At 42.2% G+C, this 14160-nt stretch overlaps 1 protein-coding gene across 1 annotated transcript in view; it reads right to left on the bottom strand.

Moving 5' to 3' along the window:
* Positions 1–532: 532 nt before the first annotated feature.
* The window catches only part of ccnh (cyclin H), a 43864-nt gene continuing 30236 nt past the window's right edge, over positions 533–14160 (bottom strand). Inside the window, exons 8-10 of the mRNA XM_078564758.1 lie at positions 13275–13386; positions 2596–2656; positions 533–1205 (exon numbers count right to left, since the gene is read on the bottom strand). Of these exons, the coding sequence (XP_078420884.1) occupies positions 1167–1205; positions 2596–2656; positions 13275–13386 (212 nt within the window). The 3' untranslated portion in view covers positions 533–1166. The remainder of the gene's footprint in view (positions 1206–2595; positions 2657–13274; positions 13387–14160) is intronic.

Raw genomic sequence — 14160 nt, forward strand, 5'->3', positions numbered from 1 at the left:
TGCGTAATGTAAAACTTTAGTAAAAGTAAAAACTGACAGTGATAATGAAGGACACAAATTCAAGTTGCAAAGCTCATTAACAAAACTTAACTAAGAATTGCATTATGGTTTGGAGTTAATTGAGGTTTTAATGGCCATAAGCTGCCAATGCTTTCTTCCGTTTATCAAGGCCTTAGAACCTCAGTTACATTGGACTAATACACTTATTTTTTACCATGTAACTTATGATGGAACTAACAGCTCTAATAACCTACTGCCTGAAGGCTACACTTGATCTTGACACCACTTGAACAATGCTACAGGAGACTGATAAGTATGTGAAAGTATTGGCCTTAATTTTCTCTACAATTATAGGAATGAATCTGTTACGAAGAAAGATAAATAAATCTAAGTAAAATAAAAATGGTAATAAAACTACAGATTTTGTTGTTGAATACATGATGTACTCTTTCTATCTACTTGAAATTGTTTTCAATAGTTATCAGTTATTCAATATTGTGATAGGGGTCATGGAATTAACAGCACAGATCAGTTTCACATAACCTTAGTTGTAAAAATTTATTTTTCTATATTATCATCTCCAGTACTGTTTAAAATGCAGCATATAATTTGTAGCCAAGTAAACAATTCAGTAGAAAAAATATTTTTACATAAATTCTGAGCAATGAATAAAATCAAAACTTTTCCTGAAACACAGAAGGTAAAGGACATTCTGAAAAATGTTCCAAACTTAAGTCATGGAGACAATACAAATTTTATTTCAAATACTGAGAAGAATAGGACACTTAAAACATGCTTCCAAAACAAATTACACACTGACATTGGCAAGTCAAACAGCTCAGCAATGCAAGCATTAAAAATTTGCTTTGAAGTTTGTTGCAGTACTTTCAGAACCACATTTATTTTGATTTAGGTAAAAAATAAACATACCATCAAAAGTCATTTGCAGAAAAAAATATTTTGCATCAGAAGTACTGTCTGTTTCTGTGGTCTGCAGCTTTAGTTGGCTTTTTAAATCACTGGGCTTCTGACTCTTCTATCCAAAGGCACAACCTGTCTTACTCAAACTCATGTCTGAATGTCACTCCTCAGTATAAATACCAAATCAGAGAACCACAGCAGCTGCTCCTCCGTGAATGTTTTCAAAATGCAAGTCAAGCAGCAATTTACATTGCATCAATTAGATCATCATCACTCCATTCCTCCTACAAATAAAACACAAAAGAATTGTTATAATACCTGGGGCTACCAGAATATAAATTAATGTAGATAAAAGAAATGAAGGAACAGATTATTAGAATTAGGAGCAGTGACCAAAGATTTAGTCAAAAGATTGATGGAGAAGTGAGGGGCAGTGGGATTTAGGAAGCAAAACGCATAAACAAGGCTGAAAAGTGCAGGATCTAATGTTAAAGACAATTGCTGACACAATGCAGCAGCCACGGGGGATTCGCAGATGAGGATTTTAAAATCAACCCATTGAGGGACAGAAAGTCAATGAGCATAAGGGTAATGGGCAAATGCAATCAACATAGTTTCAGACTAGTTGGAGTTAATGGAAGGCCAGCAAGGACAACATTAAAGAACTGAGTTGAGGTTTTAAAAAAACAGCATGGTTAAGGATTTTGGCAAATGGTATGAACAATGTTTGGGATCACAAAAGTTCAGTAAAAATAATTTCTCAATAGCTAAGGGTACTCATGTTTTTATAGCCTGACGGAGATAGGCTGATTTTTATACTTCTAAATGGATTTTAGTAAGTTGACACAGGCGGTAGGAGAGTAGAATCTTCAAAACTAGTGTATGTTGAAAGCCAACCAGATCCAAAATAACATTTGTTTTCCATGGGCACTGAATGTCAGTGAATTTCGAGCTTGGATGAGAGATTTTTTTAAAAAAAAAGAGTCCCATCAGCATGCACTCACTCATCCTCTGCTTCCATGCTACTACTTGGCTGGAGGATAGTCACCCAAATGTTCAGCTAATGGTCTAAGCTGCCAATAGCACTGACCCCCACTTTTACCTAATATTATTGAGCCCCACTTTGAGCAGATGAAGTATTTCCTTTGGCCAATGTCCAATGGGTGCTTCAATCAAGACACTTGAAGAGATGTACCACTGCTAATTAGTAATTTGAGTAGATCTGTATTAGTCCAACTTCAGGGAGTCTCCTCAGCAGATTTGTCCAATGTAGAGCCACAGTCAACATTCTTCAAAGTACAATCTTAGTGTAATTAGAAATTGCATCATCACCACTGTTGTTGTGACTTTTCCTTACCTGTGGAAACCCATGGCTGAAGCTGAAGGACATTTCTTCATGACCTGCCCTCCTTTCCTGTCAATACAGTGTCTTCCATTCACCTTTTTAATCTGGTCAACAAGGAATGCAATATGACAATCCCATGGACTAGCCTAGCCTGACTTGAACTGCAGCTGATGCTGTCTGACCTAAATAACACTATTCATGTACAAAATTTTCAAAACTGGGGAAATAAGCTGACATTTCACAGACTCTTGCATATTATTTAACGTTGCAATGTCCTATGTTAACATAAAATGCCGCACAAGCCAATATTACGAAAGGATCTTACAGACCTCTTCCACTTTTGCTTTTTTTGAAATTGTTCCATCTTCCTCATAACCTTTCCTCTTCTTTCTGTTTTCAACATAGAAGCAGAATTGGATAACACATTCACTGACTCAGTGTACTGTAATATGTAAGTGGAGAACAAGTATAAAAATGTTCCCCTTCAATTGCAGCCAAAACGTAACATAATTGTAACTGTCTGAATGAAGCAACGCAATAATTATTTTACATGCCTCATAAACTAATTTCAGAGTCAGAAAGTGAATATACAAAATTGACAGGCACAAAGAGACCCAGTGATTCATCATGCTTGCCCATGCCTCATGCTAGCTGGAGCATCATGACTAAATATTTCTCCAACTGATGTAATCTGGGAGATAAGAAAAAAAACACAAAAACCTAGGGCCAATAAAGGAAAAAAACCCACTGGATTTGATCGCTTGGAATTTCCCAATCTAGACAACAGGCCGATGTATTTGCATCTGTTAATCCATTTGCTTTCTATATGATGTGATCTCTGCTCCAGTTAAGAACTCTTGAAGGCAAGCAGAGTCAGCATCTACCACACCAGCTATCAATGTATTCCAGAGCTCACTACTCTCTGGAATAAGAAGAATTGCCTAACATCCAGTCTATTCCTACTGTTACATAGTTTGAATTTATATCCCTTTGTCCTCCCTAATCTGCTAAACAGGAATAATCCATCAACAGACATGCTATACAGCTCTTTTGTTATTTTATAAAACTCAGGTCACCTCTATGTTTACATTGCTCTTAAGCGAAATCATTCCAGACTCCTCATTGTTCGAGTATTTCCAAAGTAAATGATTTCATTGTCTTCTATGGGTCCTCTCATGACTGAAGAGTCTGACAGGAGATTGGCATGGACGTCCACAGAACTATAGAACTGGCAGTTTATATTTTCGTTGTTAGTGCTTGGGCGAACTTCTGCAAGCTGCGCCACCTCTGGCCTTCCTCTACACATGTCAGATGCTGTGAGTTTGGCATAGATAGCTTTCAAAACATGCTGAACCAAATTTCAGTGCTTGCAGCCAATTGGTCCACTTGGAGTTTTCCCAAGAGAGGGGGTCTACAATGCAGAAGATTGTAAGGCTCTTTTTTAGGGCTTCCTTCTATCATGGCCAGAAGTTTTCCCTCGTCAGATGGGCTCGGTTGGGAAGCCGACCGCCGCCCAGCATCAGCTCCACACTCCGATTTCATGTGGATGGGACAATTAAGGCCCGCCCTACGTGCATCGTGAGTGTCAGCACTCAGCGCCACTTGTGCGGGCAGGGGGAGGAGGGATAGCGGGGCTGGCACGCAGTTCGCACATGTGCGCGAAGCAGCGTTTCAATCTCCCTGAGGCACAGAGCTGCCTCAGGGAGATTAAAGCCCTTTTCAAAAAAATTAATAAAGACAATAAAAATTTAATGAATCATGTTCTCTCATGTGACTGTGTCACAAGATGGGACATGTTTTTAAATTCAAAATAAAGTTTTCATTTAAAACCTCATCCTGCTTGTGGATGAGGTTTCCTAAAAAATGTAAAGGCCACTAGGTTTTTTTTGTCTGCCCATCAACTGTAAATTTCAAGTTAATTGGCTCGTTAACGGCCTTAATAGGCCTTTCAATTATCAGCGTGTGCGCAGCCGACTCTGGCGCTGCCCGCCGAATGAAATATCACGCGAGTGTGCGATAACATTGGGATGCATGCCCGATTTCATCATGCGTCATATTACACTCATGTGTGTTGGGCACATGCCCGCAGGCCGAATATAAAATTCTGGCCCATTTGTGCAGACCACCATGATGTTGTTTCCCCTGAGACAGCTCCTCATTGAATATCTGCTTGTGGATTCTGTAGTCATCCATGCAGCAGATATGCCTATCTAAGTTCAATTTTCAGGATGGTGGTCTCCCATGTTGTTTAGCCCAGCACAATGGAGGACTCTTATTTACGATTTTTGTCCTGCCATAGAACTCTCTTGATGGACCTCGGGTGTCTTTGATGGAAGTGTTCCAGAGCTTTGATGTGGAGCATATAAAAGACTCAGGATTCTGCACCATACAGCAAGGGGTTAAGGACAATGATCTGATAAAATTTGATTTTAGTCTTCAGCTTAATGCCATGCTGCATCCAGACATGATCACAGAATCACCATTGGCAGAACTTGCTTTTTGGGTGCATGCAGATATCTTCATAAATAATAGATCCCCTAGAAAGCACACTACCAAGTTATGAAAATATTTCTACAATTGAAACTGGTGCCAATGGATATGTTTGGTGCTTCATAGTGTGTGCCTGGTCCTGGCTGAAACATAACTTTGGTCTTGGAGACACTGATTTGGAGACCAAAGTTTTTTGGTAACACTTGAGAATTTTTTTGCCATAATCTTTGATCAGTAAGGGGTGCGCGAGGAGATAGGCGACTACGCCTGAATGAGATGGAGACCGAGTAAGTAACAAATTTAGGTTCACATGGGAACTTGGTGCATGGGGGAAAAGAGGTGTGGTACACGTAGGAATTATGCTAAGTTAATTCAGAAAGTAATAAAATTAAGCTGACTGAACAACATAAGAGAGCCCATAAAGCAGCGGCAATTCGGAGAGAGCCCATAAAACAGCGGAGAGAGGGAGAGTCGGGAATTTATAGATAAAACCTATAAGTGATGTCACAGGAGTCCCACAAGTTGATTTGGTTGGTAAGTACAGGCCTATCCGGACTTGGCACAGAGAAACCGATTTTTGAGTGACAGGTGAGTTATTATACTATACCATACTGTAGTAAACATTTTATATAAAGTTTTTAAGGTATGTCAGTGCAGCTCAGCCATGTGGAATGTGCATCCTCCGGGATGTGGGAAGTCACGCAGGCCCAAAGTGCTCGCGATGACTACAACTGCAAGAAGTGTCACCAGCTGCAGGAACTTGTGCTCCGGGTTGTGGAACTCAAGTGGTGGTTTGAGTCATTGTGGTGCATCTGGAAGGCTGAGGATTACGTGGATAACATATGGTTATCCAGGTAATCCATGAGAGGTGGTCACACCGCAGCTGAGAAGTAATCAGACAGAGAGGGAATGGGTGACCACCAGAGTATCGAAGAGAAACAGGCATGTAGCCTCAGGGGATCCTGCACTCTCTCGCTCTCCAACCATTTTTTCATTTTGGATACTGGCAAGCGAGATGGTTTCTCAGAGGACTGTTTCAAGAGCCACGTTCGTGACACCACAGGTAGCTCAGCTGCACAAGAAGGGAGGAGAAAGAGTGGAAGGGATTCCATAGTTAAGGGAGCAGTCAGGTATTTCTGCGGTCATAGACGTGACTCCAGGATGGTATGTTGCCTTGCTGGTGCCAGGATCAAGGATGTCACAGAGCAGTTGCAGGACATTCCTTTGTGGTTTGGGGCGGGGGGGGGGGGGGGGTGGGTGTTGAACAGTCAGAGGTCATGGTCCACACTGGGACCAATGCCACTGATAAAAGGGATGAGGTTCTGAAAGCAGATTTGAGGGATTTAGGAAGGCAATTAAAAATCAGGACCTCAAAAGGCAGTAAAATCATGATTACTCCCAGTGTCACGTGCCAGTGAGCATAAGAATGGGAAAAATGAGCAGTTCAATACATGGTTGGAGAAGTGGAGTAGGAGAGAGGGCTTTAGATGCCTGAGGCATTAGGACTGGTTTTGGGGCAGGTGGGACCTATGTAAGGGTGGGTTACACCTTAAAAAGGACTGGTACTAATATCCTTGTTAGTGTTGTCAGGGTGGGTTTCAACTAGATTGTCAGGAGTATGGGAACCTAAAGGGAAATTCAGTGGAGAGGAGAGGAACTGGCAGTGGCAAGTAGAAAAGTATTAACTGATAAGGATGATACATCAGAGAGTAGTATCAAGGTAGATAGAATGCTTAGAGAGTTTACTTGATTGAGAGTAGGCAATAGTAAGTTGTTAGATGGGTTCAGAGTAAAGGGGAAAGTAAAAAAGCCTAAATCAGGGCTGATGTGCATGAATGTGAATACATGGAGTGTGGTTGTTAAGACTGGTGAACTACAGGCACAGGTTGACAAATGGAATTATGATATTACTGTTATAAGAGACCTGGCTCAAAGAAGGGCAGGACTGGACGTTAATGGGTACAACATGTTTAGGAGAGACAGGAAAGGAAGAAAGGGTGGTGGCAGGGGGAGAGTGGCAGTATTGATTAAAGATGGCATTACAGTACTGGAGAGATAAGATGTTCCAGAGGGATCATGGAAAGAATCTCTCTGGCTAGAGGTAAGGAATGAAAAAGGTGCGATAACATTGATCGGTGTAGTATATAGACCACCAACTAGCAAAAGGGGTTTAGAGAAACAATCTGCAAAGCAATTACAGAGAGGTGCAAGAATTATAGAGTAATTATAACAGGGGACTTCAATTATCCAAATATAGACTGGGATAGGAATAGTGCAACGGGACAAAGGGCAAAAGTTCCTGGAATGTGTTCAAGATAATTTTCTGCAGCAGTATGTTTCCAGTCCAACGAGAGGGAAGGCACTGTTGGAACTGGTTCTGGGGAATATCAGTGGGAGAGCCTCTGGGGACAGTGACCATTGTATAAGTTTTAGGTTGGCCATGGAAAAGAACAAGGAACAATCCAGAACAAGGATAATTAATTGGGGGAAAGCCAACTTTGATGGGATGAGAATGCTTCTCAGTTGATTTGGAATCAAATGTTGGCAGAAAAGACAGTGAATGAACAATGGGCTACCTTCAAAGAAAAAGTATTTCGGGCAATGCCAAGGTATATTCCCTTGAAGGGGAAAGGTAGGATAAATAAATTCAGAATTCAAATAAAAAGGGGACTTGAACTTGGAGGCAGGAGAAATAGCAGTATTAAATGAGTGCTTTACATCTGTCTTTACAAAGGAAGAAGATGCTAACCAGGCTGAGGTGAGAGAAGAGGTAACTGGTACGTTAGAAGAATTTACAATTGAGAAGGAGGAGTTTTTAGAAAGGCCATCTTTACTTAAAATTGGTAAGATACCAGGACCGGATGAGGTGCATCCAAGGGTACTGAGGGAAGCGAGTGGAAATTGCAGCGGCATTAGTGATAATCTTCCAGTCTTCCTTAGACATAGAGGTGGTGCCAAAGGACTGAAGAATTGCGAATGCTACATCCTTGTTCAAAAGGAGGTGCAAAGATAATCTACAGACCAGTTAGTTTGACTTCAGTGGTAGGGAATCTTCTGGAAACCATAGTTTGGGACAAAATCAATAGTCACTTAGACAGGTGCAGATAATTAAGGAAAGCTAGCATGGATTCATTAAGGGAAAATCATGTTAAACTAACATGTTGGAGCTTTTTCAGGAGGTAACAAAGGCGGCTGATAAGGGCAACACTGTTGATGTGGTGTACATTTGATCAGTGCCACACAACAGATTTGTGAGCAAAGTTCTAGCTCATGGAATAAAAGGGAGAGTAGGTACTTGGATAAGAAATTAGCTGAGTAGTGGTTAATGGATGTTTTTCAGATTGGAGGAAGGTTTGTAGTGGAGTTCCCCAGGGGTCAGTGTTGGGACCCTTGCTCTTCTTGATATATATTAATGACCTTGACTGTGGTGTTCAGGGCATGATTTCAAAATTTGTGGACAATACAAAGATTGTCAATGTGATGAGGATAGTCTTGAGTTTCAAAAGGACAGTGGATTGGGCAGACAAGTGGTAAATGAAGTTCAACACAGAGAAGTGTGAAGTGACTCATTTTGGCAGGAAGAATATGGAGGCACAGTATAGAATAAAGGGACAGACTCTAAAGGAGGTGCAGGAACAGAGGGACCTCAGTGTGTATGTACAAAAGTCACTGAAGATGGCAGGACATGTTGAGAGAGCAGTTAATAAAGCATATATCTTAGGCTTTATTAATAGGGGCATTCGGTACAAGAGTAAGGTCATGTTGAATTTGTATAAGACGCTAGTTAGGTCTCATCTGGAGTACTGCATCCAGTTCTGGATGCCATACTTGAAGGGTATGAAGGCTTTGGAGAGAATACAGAGGAGATTCACAAGAATGATTCCAGGGATGAAGAACTACAGCTGTGAGGATAGCTTGGAGAGGTTGGGACAGTTTTCCCGGGAGAAAAGAAGGCTGAAAGGAGACTTGGTAGAGGTATTCAAGATCCTGAGGGGTATCGACATGGTAAATGGTAAGAAACAGTTCCCACTCAAGGGAGCATCAAGAACTAGAGGGCACAGGTTCAAAATAATTAGCAAAAGGAGTAAAAGCGATATGAGGAAGAAATTTTTCACCCAGGGGGTGGTTGGAGTCTGGAACAAACTTCCCAAGAGGGTGGTGGAGGCCAGTTCGATCGAGGTATTCAAAAAGGAATTGGATGGCTATCTAAAAAGAAAGAATGTGCAAGGTTAGGGGGATAAGATAGGGGAGTGGGACTAAGTAGAATCCTCTTTCAGAGAGCCAGTGCCGACTCAATGGTTCAATTGGCCTCCTTCTGCACTGTAAGGATTCTGTGATTTGTATCTCTTGCTTGGGTTTGTGGGCAGCTAGGGCAGAGTCATCAGTATACAGAAGTTCTCTGATTGCTGCCCCTGCTAGACCATCAGCTAGAAATCCTTATAGATGATAACCTCCCAGAATCAGAGGTTTTAGGGCTATCCATGGGACAGCCGATATGGTGTTTGTAGCAAGACAACTACAAGATAAGTGCAAAGAGCAACATCATGATCTAAATATGCTGTTCATAGACCTAAAGCTTTTGACAGGGTCAGTTGACCTGATCTATGGCACTTACTCTCCAAGCTAGGATGTCTGAATAGGTTCGTCAAATTCATGTACATACTGCATGATTGGATGTGTTCGTGCTTGTGGTGAGATGTTCAATGCATTTGCAGTAAGTAGCAGCATCTTTGCTTTACTCATTCATGGGGTGCAGGCATCGCTGGCTGGGCCAGCATTTGTTGCCCATCCTGAAGTGCCCTTGAGAAGGTGGCGATGAACTGTGTTCTTGAACCACTGCAGTCCATGTGGTAGGTACACCCACAGTGCTGTTAGGAAGTGAGTTCCCAGATTTTGACCCTGCGACCGTGAAGGAATGGCGATATATTTCCAAGTTAGGATGGCGAGTGGCTTGGAGGGGAACTTCCAAGTGGTGGTGTTCCCATGTGTCTGCTGCCCTTGTCCTTCTAGAGGGTAGCAGTTGTGGGTTTGAAAGGTGCTGTCGAAGGAATCTTGGTGAGTTCCTGCAGTGCATCTTGTAGATGGTACACACAGCTGCCATTGTGCGTCAGTGGTGGAGGGAATGAATTTTGTGGAAGGGACGCCAATCAAGCAGGCTGCTTTGTCCTGGATGGTGTCAAGCTTCTTAAGTATTGTTCGAGCTGCGCTCATTCAGGCTAGCGAAGATGTTTCCATCACAATCCTGACTTGTGCCTTGTGGATGGTGTTCATGCTTTGGGGTGTCAGGAGTTGAGTTACTCATGGAAGGATTCCTAGCCCCTGACCTGCTTTTGTAGCCACCGTATTTATATGGCTACTCCTGTTCAGTTTCTGGTCAATGGTAACCCCCAGGATGTTGTAGTGTCCTCTTGTGTGGCATGAATGTTACTTGCTGCTTGTCAGCACAAGCCTGGATACTGTCCAGGTCTTGTTCCATTTGGGCATAAACTGCTTCAGTATCTGAGGAGTCACAAATGTTGCTGAACATTGTACAATCATATGCCCCACTTCTGACCTAATGATGGAAGGAAGCTCATTGGTGAAGCAGTTGAAGATAGCTGGGCCTAGGATACTACCCTGAGGAACTCCTGCAGTGATGCCCTGGAACTGAGGTGATTGACCTCTAAGTACCACAACCATCTTCCTTTGTGCTAGGTATGATTTCAATCAGCAGAGTTTTCTCCCCGATTCCCATTGACTCCAGTTTTGCTAGGACTCCTTGTTGCCACACTCGGCCAAATGCTGCCTTGATGTCAAGGGCAGTCACTCTCGCCTCACCTCTGGAGTTCAGCTCTTTTGTCCATGTTTGAACCAAGGCTATAATGAGGTCAGGAGCTGAGTGGCCCTGGCAGAACCCAAACTGAGCTTCAGTGTGCAAGTTATTGCTAAGCAAGTGCCGCTTGATAGCACTGATTTCAACCCCTTCCATCACTTTATTGATGATCGAGGGTATACTGATGGGTTGATAATTGGCTAGGTTGGATTTTTCCTGCTTTTTGTGTGCAGGGCGTACCTGGGCAATTTTCCACATTGCTGGGTAGATGTCAGTGTTGGAGCTGTACTGGAACAGCTTGGCTAGGGGCGCGGCAAGTTCAGGACCACAAGTCTTCAGTACTATTGCTGGAATATTGTCAGGGCCCATAGTCTTTGCAGTATCCAGTGCCTTCAGCCTTTTCTTGATATCACCTGGAGTGAATTGAATTGGCTGAAGACTGGCATCTTCAGCTGGGGACCTCAGGAAGAGGCCGAGATGGATAATCTACTCGTTACTTTGGGCTGAAGATCATTGCAAATGCTTCAGCTTTATCTTTTGCACCGATATGCTGGGCTTCTTTTGGAGCCTCCTCCTCCAGGGTGTTGTTTCATTGTCCACCACCATTCCCGACTGGATGTGGCAGCACTGCGGAGCTTAGATCTGATCTGTTGGTTGTGAAATTGCTTAGCTCTCTCTATTGCTTGCTACTTATGCTGTTTGGCATACAAGTAGTCCTGTGTTGTAGCTTCACCAGGTTGAGATATCATTTTTAGGTATGTCTGATGCTGCTCCTGGCATGCCCTCCTACATTCTTCATTGAAACAGGGTTGATCCCTTGACTTGATGGTAATGGTAGAGTGGGGGATATGTCAGTCCATGAGGTTACAGATTGCAGTTGGGTACAATGCTGCTGGGCCATTGAGCCTCATGGTTGCCCTGTCCTGAATTGCTAGATCTCTTTGAAATCTATCCCATTTAGCATGGTGGTAATGCCACACAACATGATGGAGGGTATTCTCAATGTGAAGACGGGCCTTTGTCTCCACAAGGACTGTGCAGTGGTCACTCCTACCGATACTGCCATGGACAGATGCAACTGCGGCAGGCAGGCTGGCGAAGATGAGGTCAAGTATATTTTTCCCTCTTGTTGGTTCCTGCGCCACCTGTCGCAGGCAGAGTCTAGCAGCTTTGTCTTTTAGGACTCAGCCAGATCGGTCTGTATTGGTGCTACCGAGCCACTCTGGTGGACATTGAAGTCCTCCACCCAGAGTACATTCTCCACCCTTGCCATCCTCAATGCTTCCTCCAAGTGGTGCTCAACATGAAGGAGTGCTGATTCATAAGCTGACGGGGGCAGCACGTGACAATCAGCAGTAGGTTTCCTTGCCCATGTTTCACTAATTCCATGAGGCTTCATGTGGGCCAGAGACGATGTTGAGAACTCCCAGGGCAACTCCCTTCCGACTGTGGACCACTGTGCAACCACCTCTGCAGGGTCTGGCCTGCCGGTGGGACAAGACATACCCAGGAATGGTGATGGTGCTGTCTGGGACATTATCTGTAAGGTATGATTCTGTGAGTATGATTATATCAAGCTGTTGTTTGCCTAGTCTGTGAGACAGCTCTCCCAATTGGCACAAGCCCCCAGGTGTTAACGAGGAAAACTTTGCAGGGTCGATAGGGCTGCAAGTGCTGTTGTCATTTCTAGTGCCTAGGTCAATGCCAGGTGCTCCTTTTTATTGACTTTTTAAACAGTTTGATACACCTGAGTGGCTTGCTAGGCCACTTCAGAGGAAATTTAGGAGTCAACCACATTGGTGTAAATTTGCAATTCTTCTGTCTTAAAGCAAAATACTGTAGATTATGGAAATCTGAAATAAAAGTACAAAGTGCTGGAAAAACTCAGCAGGTCTGGCAGCATCTGTGGAGAGTTACGAGAGTGAACTTCTACAATTCTCCAGTACCCTGATACTATCCTTGCATCTTGGGCAGATTGGAAGATTATCGCCAGTGGCTCCACAGTTTCCACCCTCAATATCTTCAGGCGCATCCCATCTGGCCCTGGTAACTTATCAATTTTAAGTGCTCTCTGCCTTTCTAAATATCTCTCCTTTATCAATGTTTCACCCATACAGTATCTCAACTACCTTCGCTTTCACTATGACTTTGCATCTCTCTTTACCAAGGAAGAAGATGCTGCCAAAGTACCCATTTAGTACCTCAGCCATGCCGTCTGCTTCCATATGTAAATCCCCTTTTTGGTTTCATTCAGCCCTATACCTCCTTTAGCTACCTTTTAACTATTTATATGCCTATAGAAGACTTTTGGGTTCTCTTTTATGTTAGCTGCCAGTCTCTTCTTACATTCTCTCTTTGATTCTCTTATTTCCTTTTTCACTTCCCCTCTGAACGTTCCATATTCAGTCTGGTTTTCACTTTATTATCAACCTTACATCTGTCATAGACACCTTTTTGTCTGTTTCTCTTACTCTCTCTCATTCTCACTTGTCATCCAGGGAGTTTTGGCTTAGTTTTTTTTCTACCCTGCCCCTTGTGAGAATTTACCTCAAAAGGTACCTGAACTATCTCCTCTTTAAAGGCAACCCATTGCTCAATTACAGTCTTTGACTTAACAATATAACTAAAATTTACCTGGCTTTATGAAGCAATTGAAACCACAATAATTTGACTTGTTAGCTTTATTTGTCAATTGTCAATACTTACAAACTTGTAATGATGCCAAGGTCCAAGCTGTGTAAATGTTCAAGTTTCTGTTTCAGAAGATTAACTTCCTCAGGTTTGGGAGGGTCATATTTCTTCACCAGGTTCTTTATACCTGTTCAACATTAATCATCATATCATACACTGAGATTAAAAGTCTTTCTCAAGTTCCTAAAGAAAACACGAAAATGCAAAGTAAACTACAGGACTAAGGTTTAAAAAATATTAAATTACAATTAAAAATAACAGGGCAAATAAAAGAAAATGTAGTGCATGTGCTTTACAAGGATTTATTGGAAATATTTGATCAGGTACCATATGAAAAGGCATGTAGTAAAGATAATGGATCATGGAACTAAGGGAATGGTACAGTGTTAGTTGGAGCTCATTGGCAAAGGGTAAAAGTAAAAGAAACAGTCAAGATTTATTTCCCACAGGAGCTTGTACTGGGTTGCTCTTATATACTATATGCATAAATGATTTGGGCATGAATCTGCTGGGGTGGGAGGGGGCAGGGAGGCAAGGTGTTCTGATTCCATCTAATTATGGAGATTGCAAATTGAGATGGATTGTGAAAAACTGCAGGATGTAGAAAAGCCAGCAAGCTGGCGGATATAATGTAGTTTAGAAAAATATGAATTAATAGTTTTATTTTTGAAATGTATGTAGATCATAATGACATTGGTTTACAGATACAGTGTGCAATTGACAAGGCATGAAAAAGGCAAACAGAATATTGGTCTTTCTTTCTAAAGACACAGAATACAAAAACATGGATTCAAATTTGAAATTGTACGTTCGTTTGGCTACAATTAGTGTTATGATGATTTGGAATGCACTGCCTGAAAAGGTGACAGAGAAAGATTCAATAGTAACTTTCAAATTGGAA

Source organism: Cetorhinus maximus, chromosome 2, assembly GCF_964194155.1.
Source record: "Cetorhinus maximus chromosome 2, sCetMax3.hap1.1, whole genome shotgun sequence".
Taxonomy (NCBI): Eukaryota; Metazoa; Chordata; class Chondrichthyes; order Lamniformes; family Cetorhinidae; genus Cetorhinus; species Cetorhinus maximus.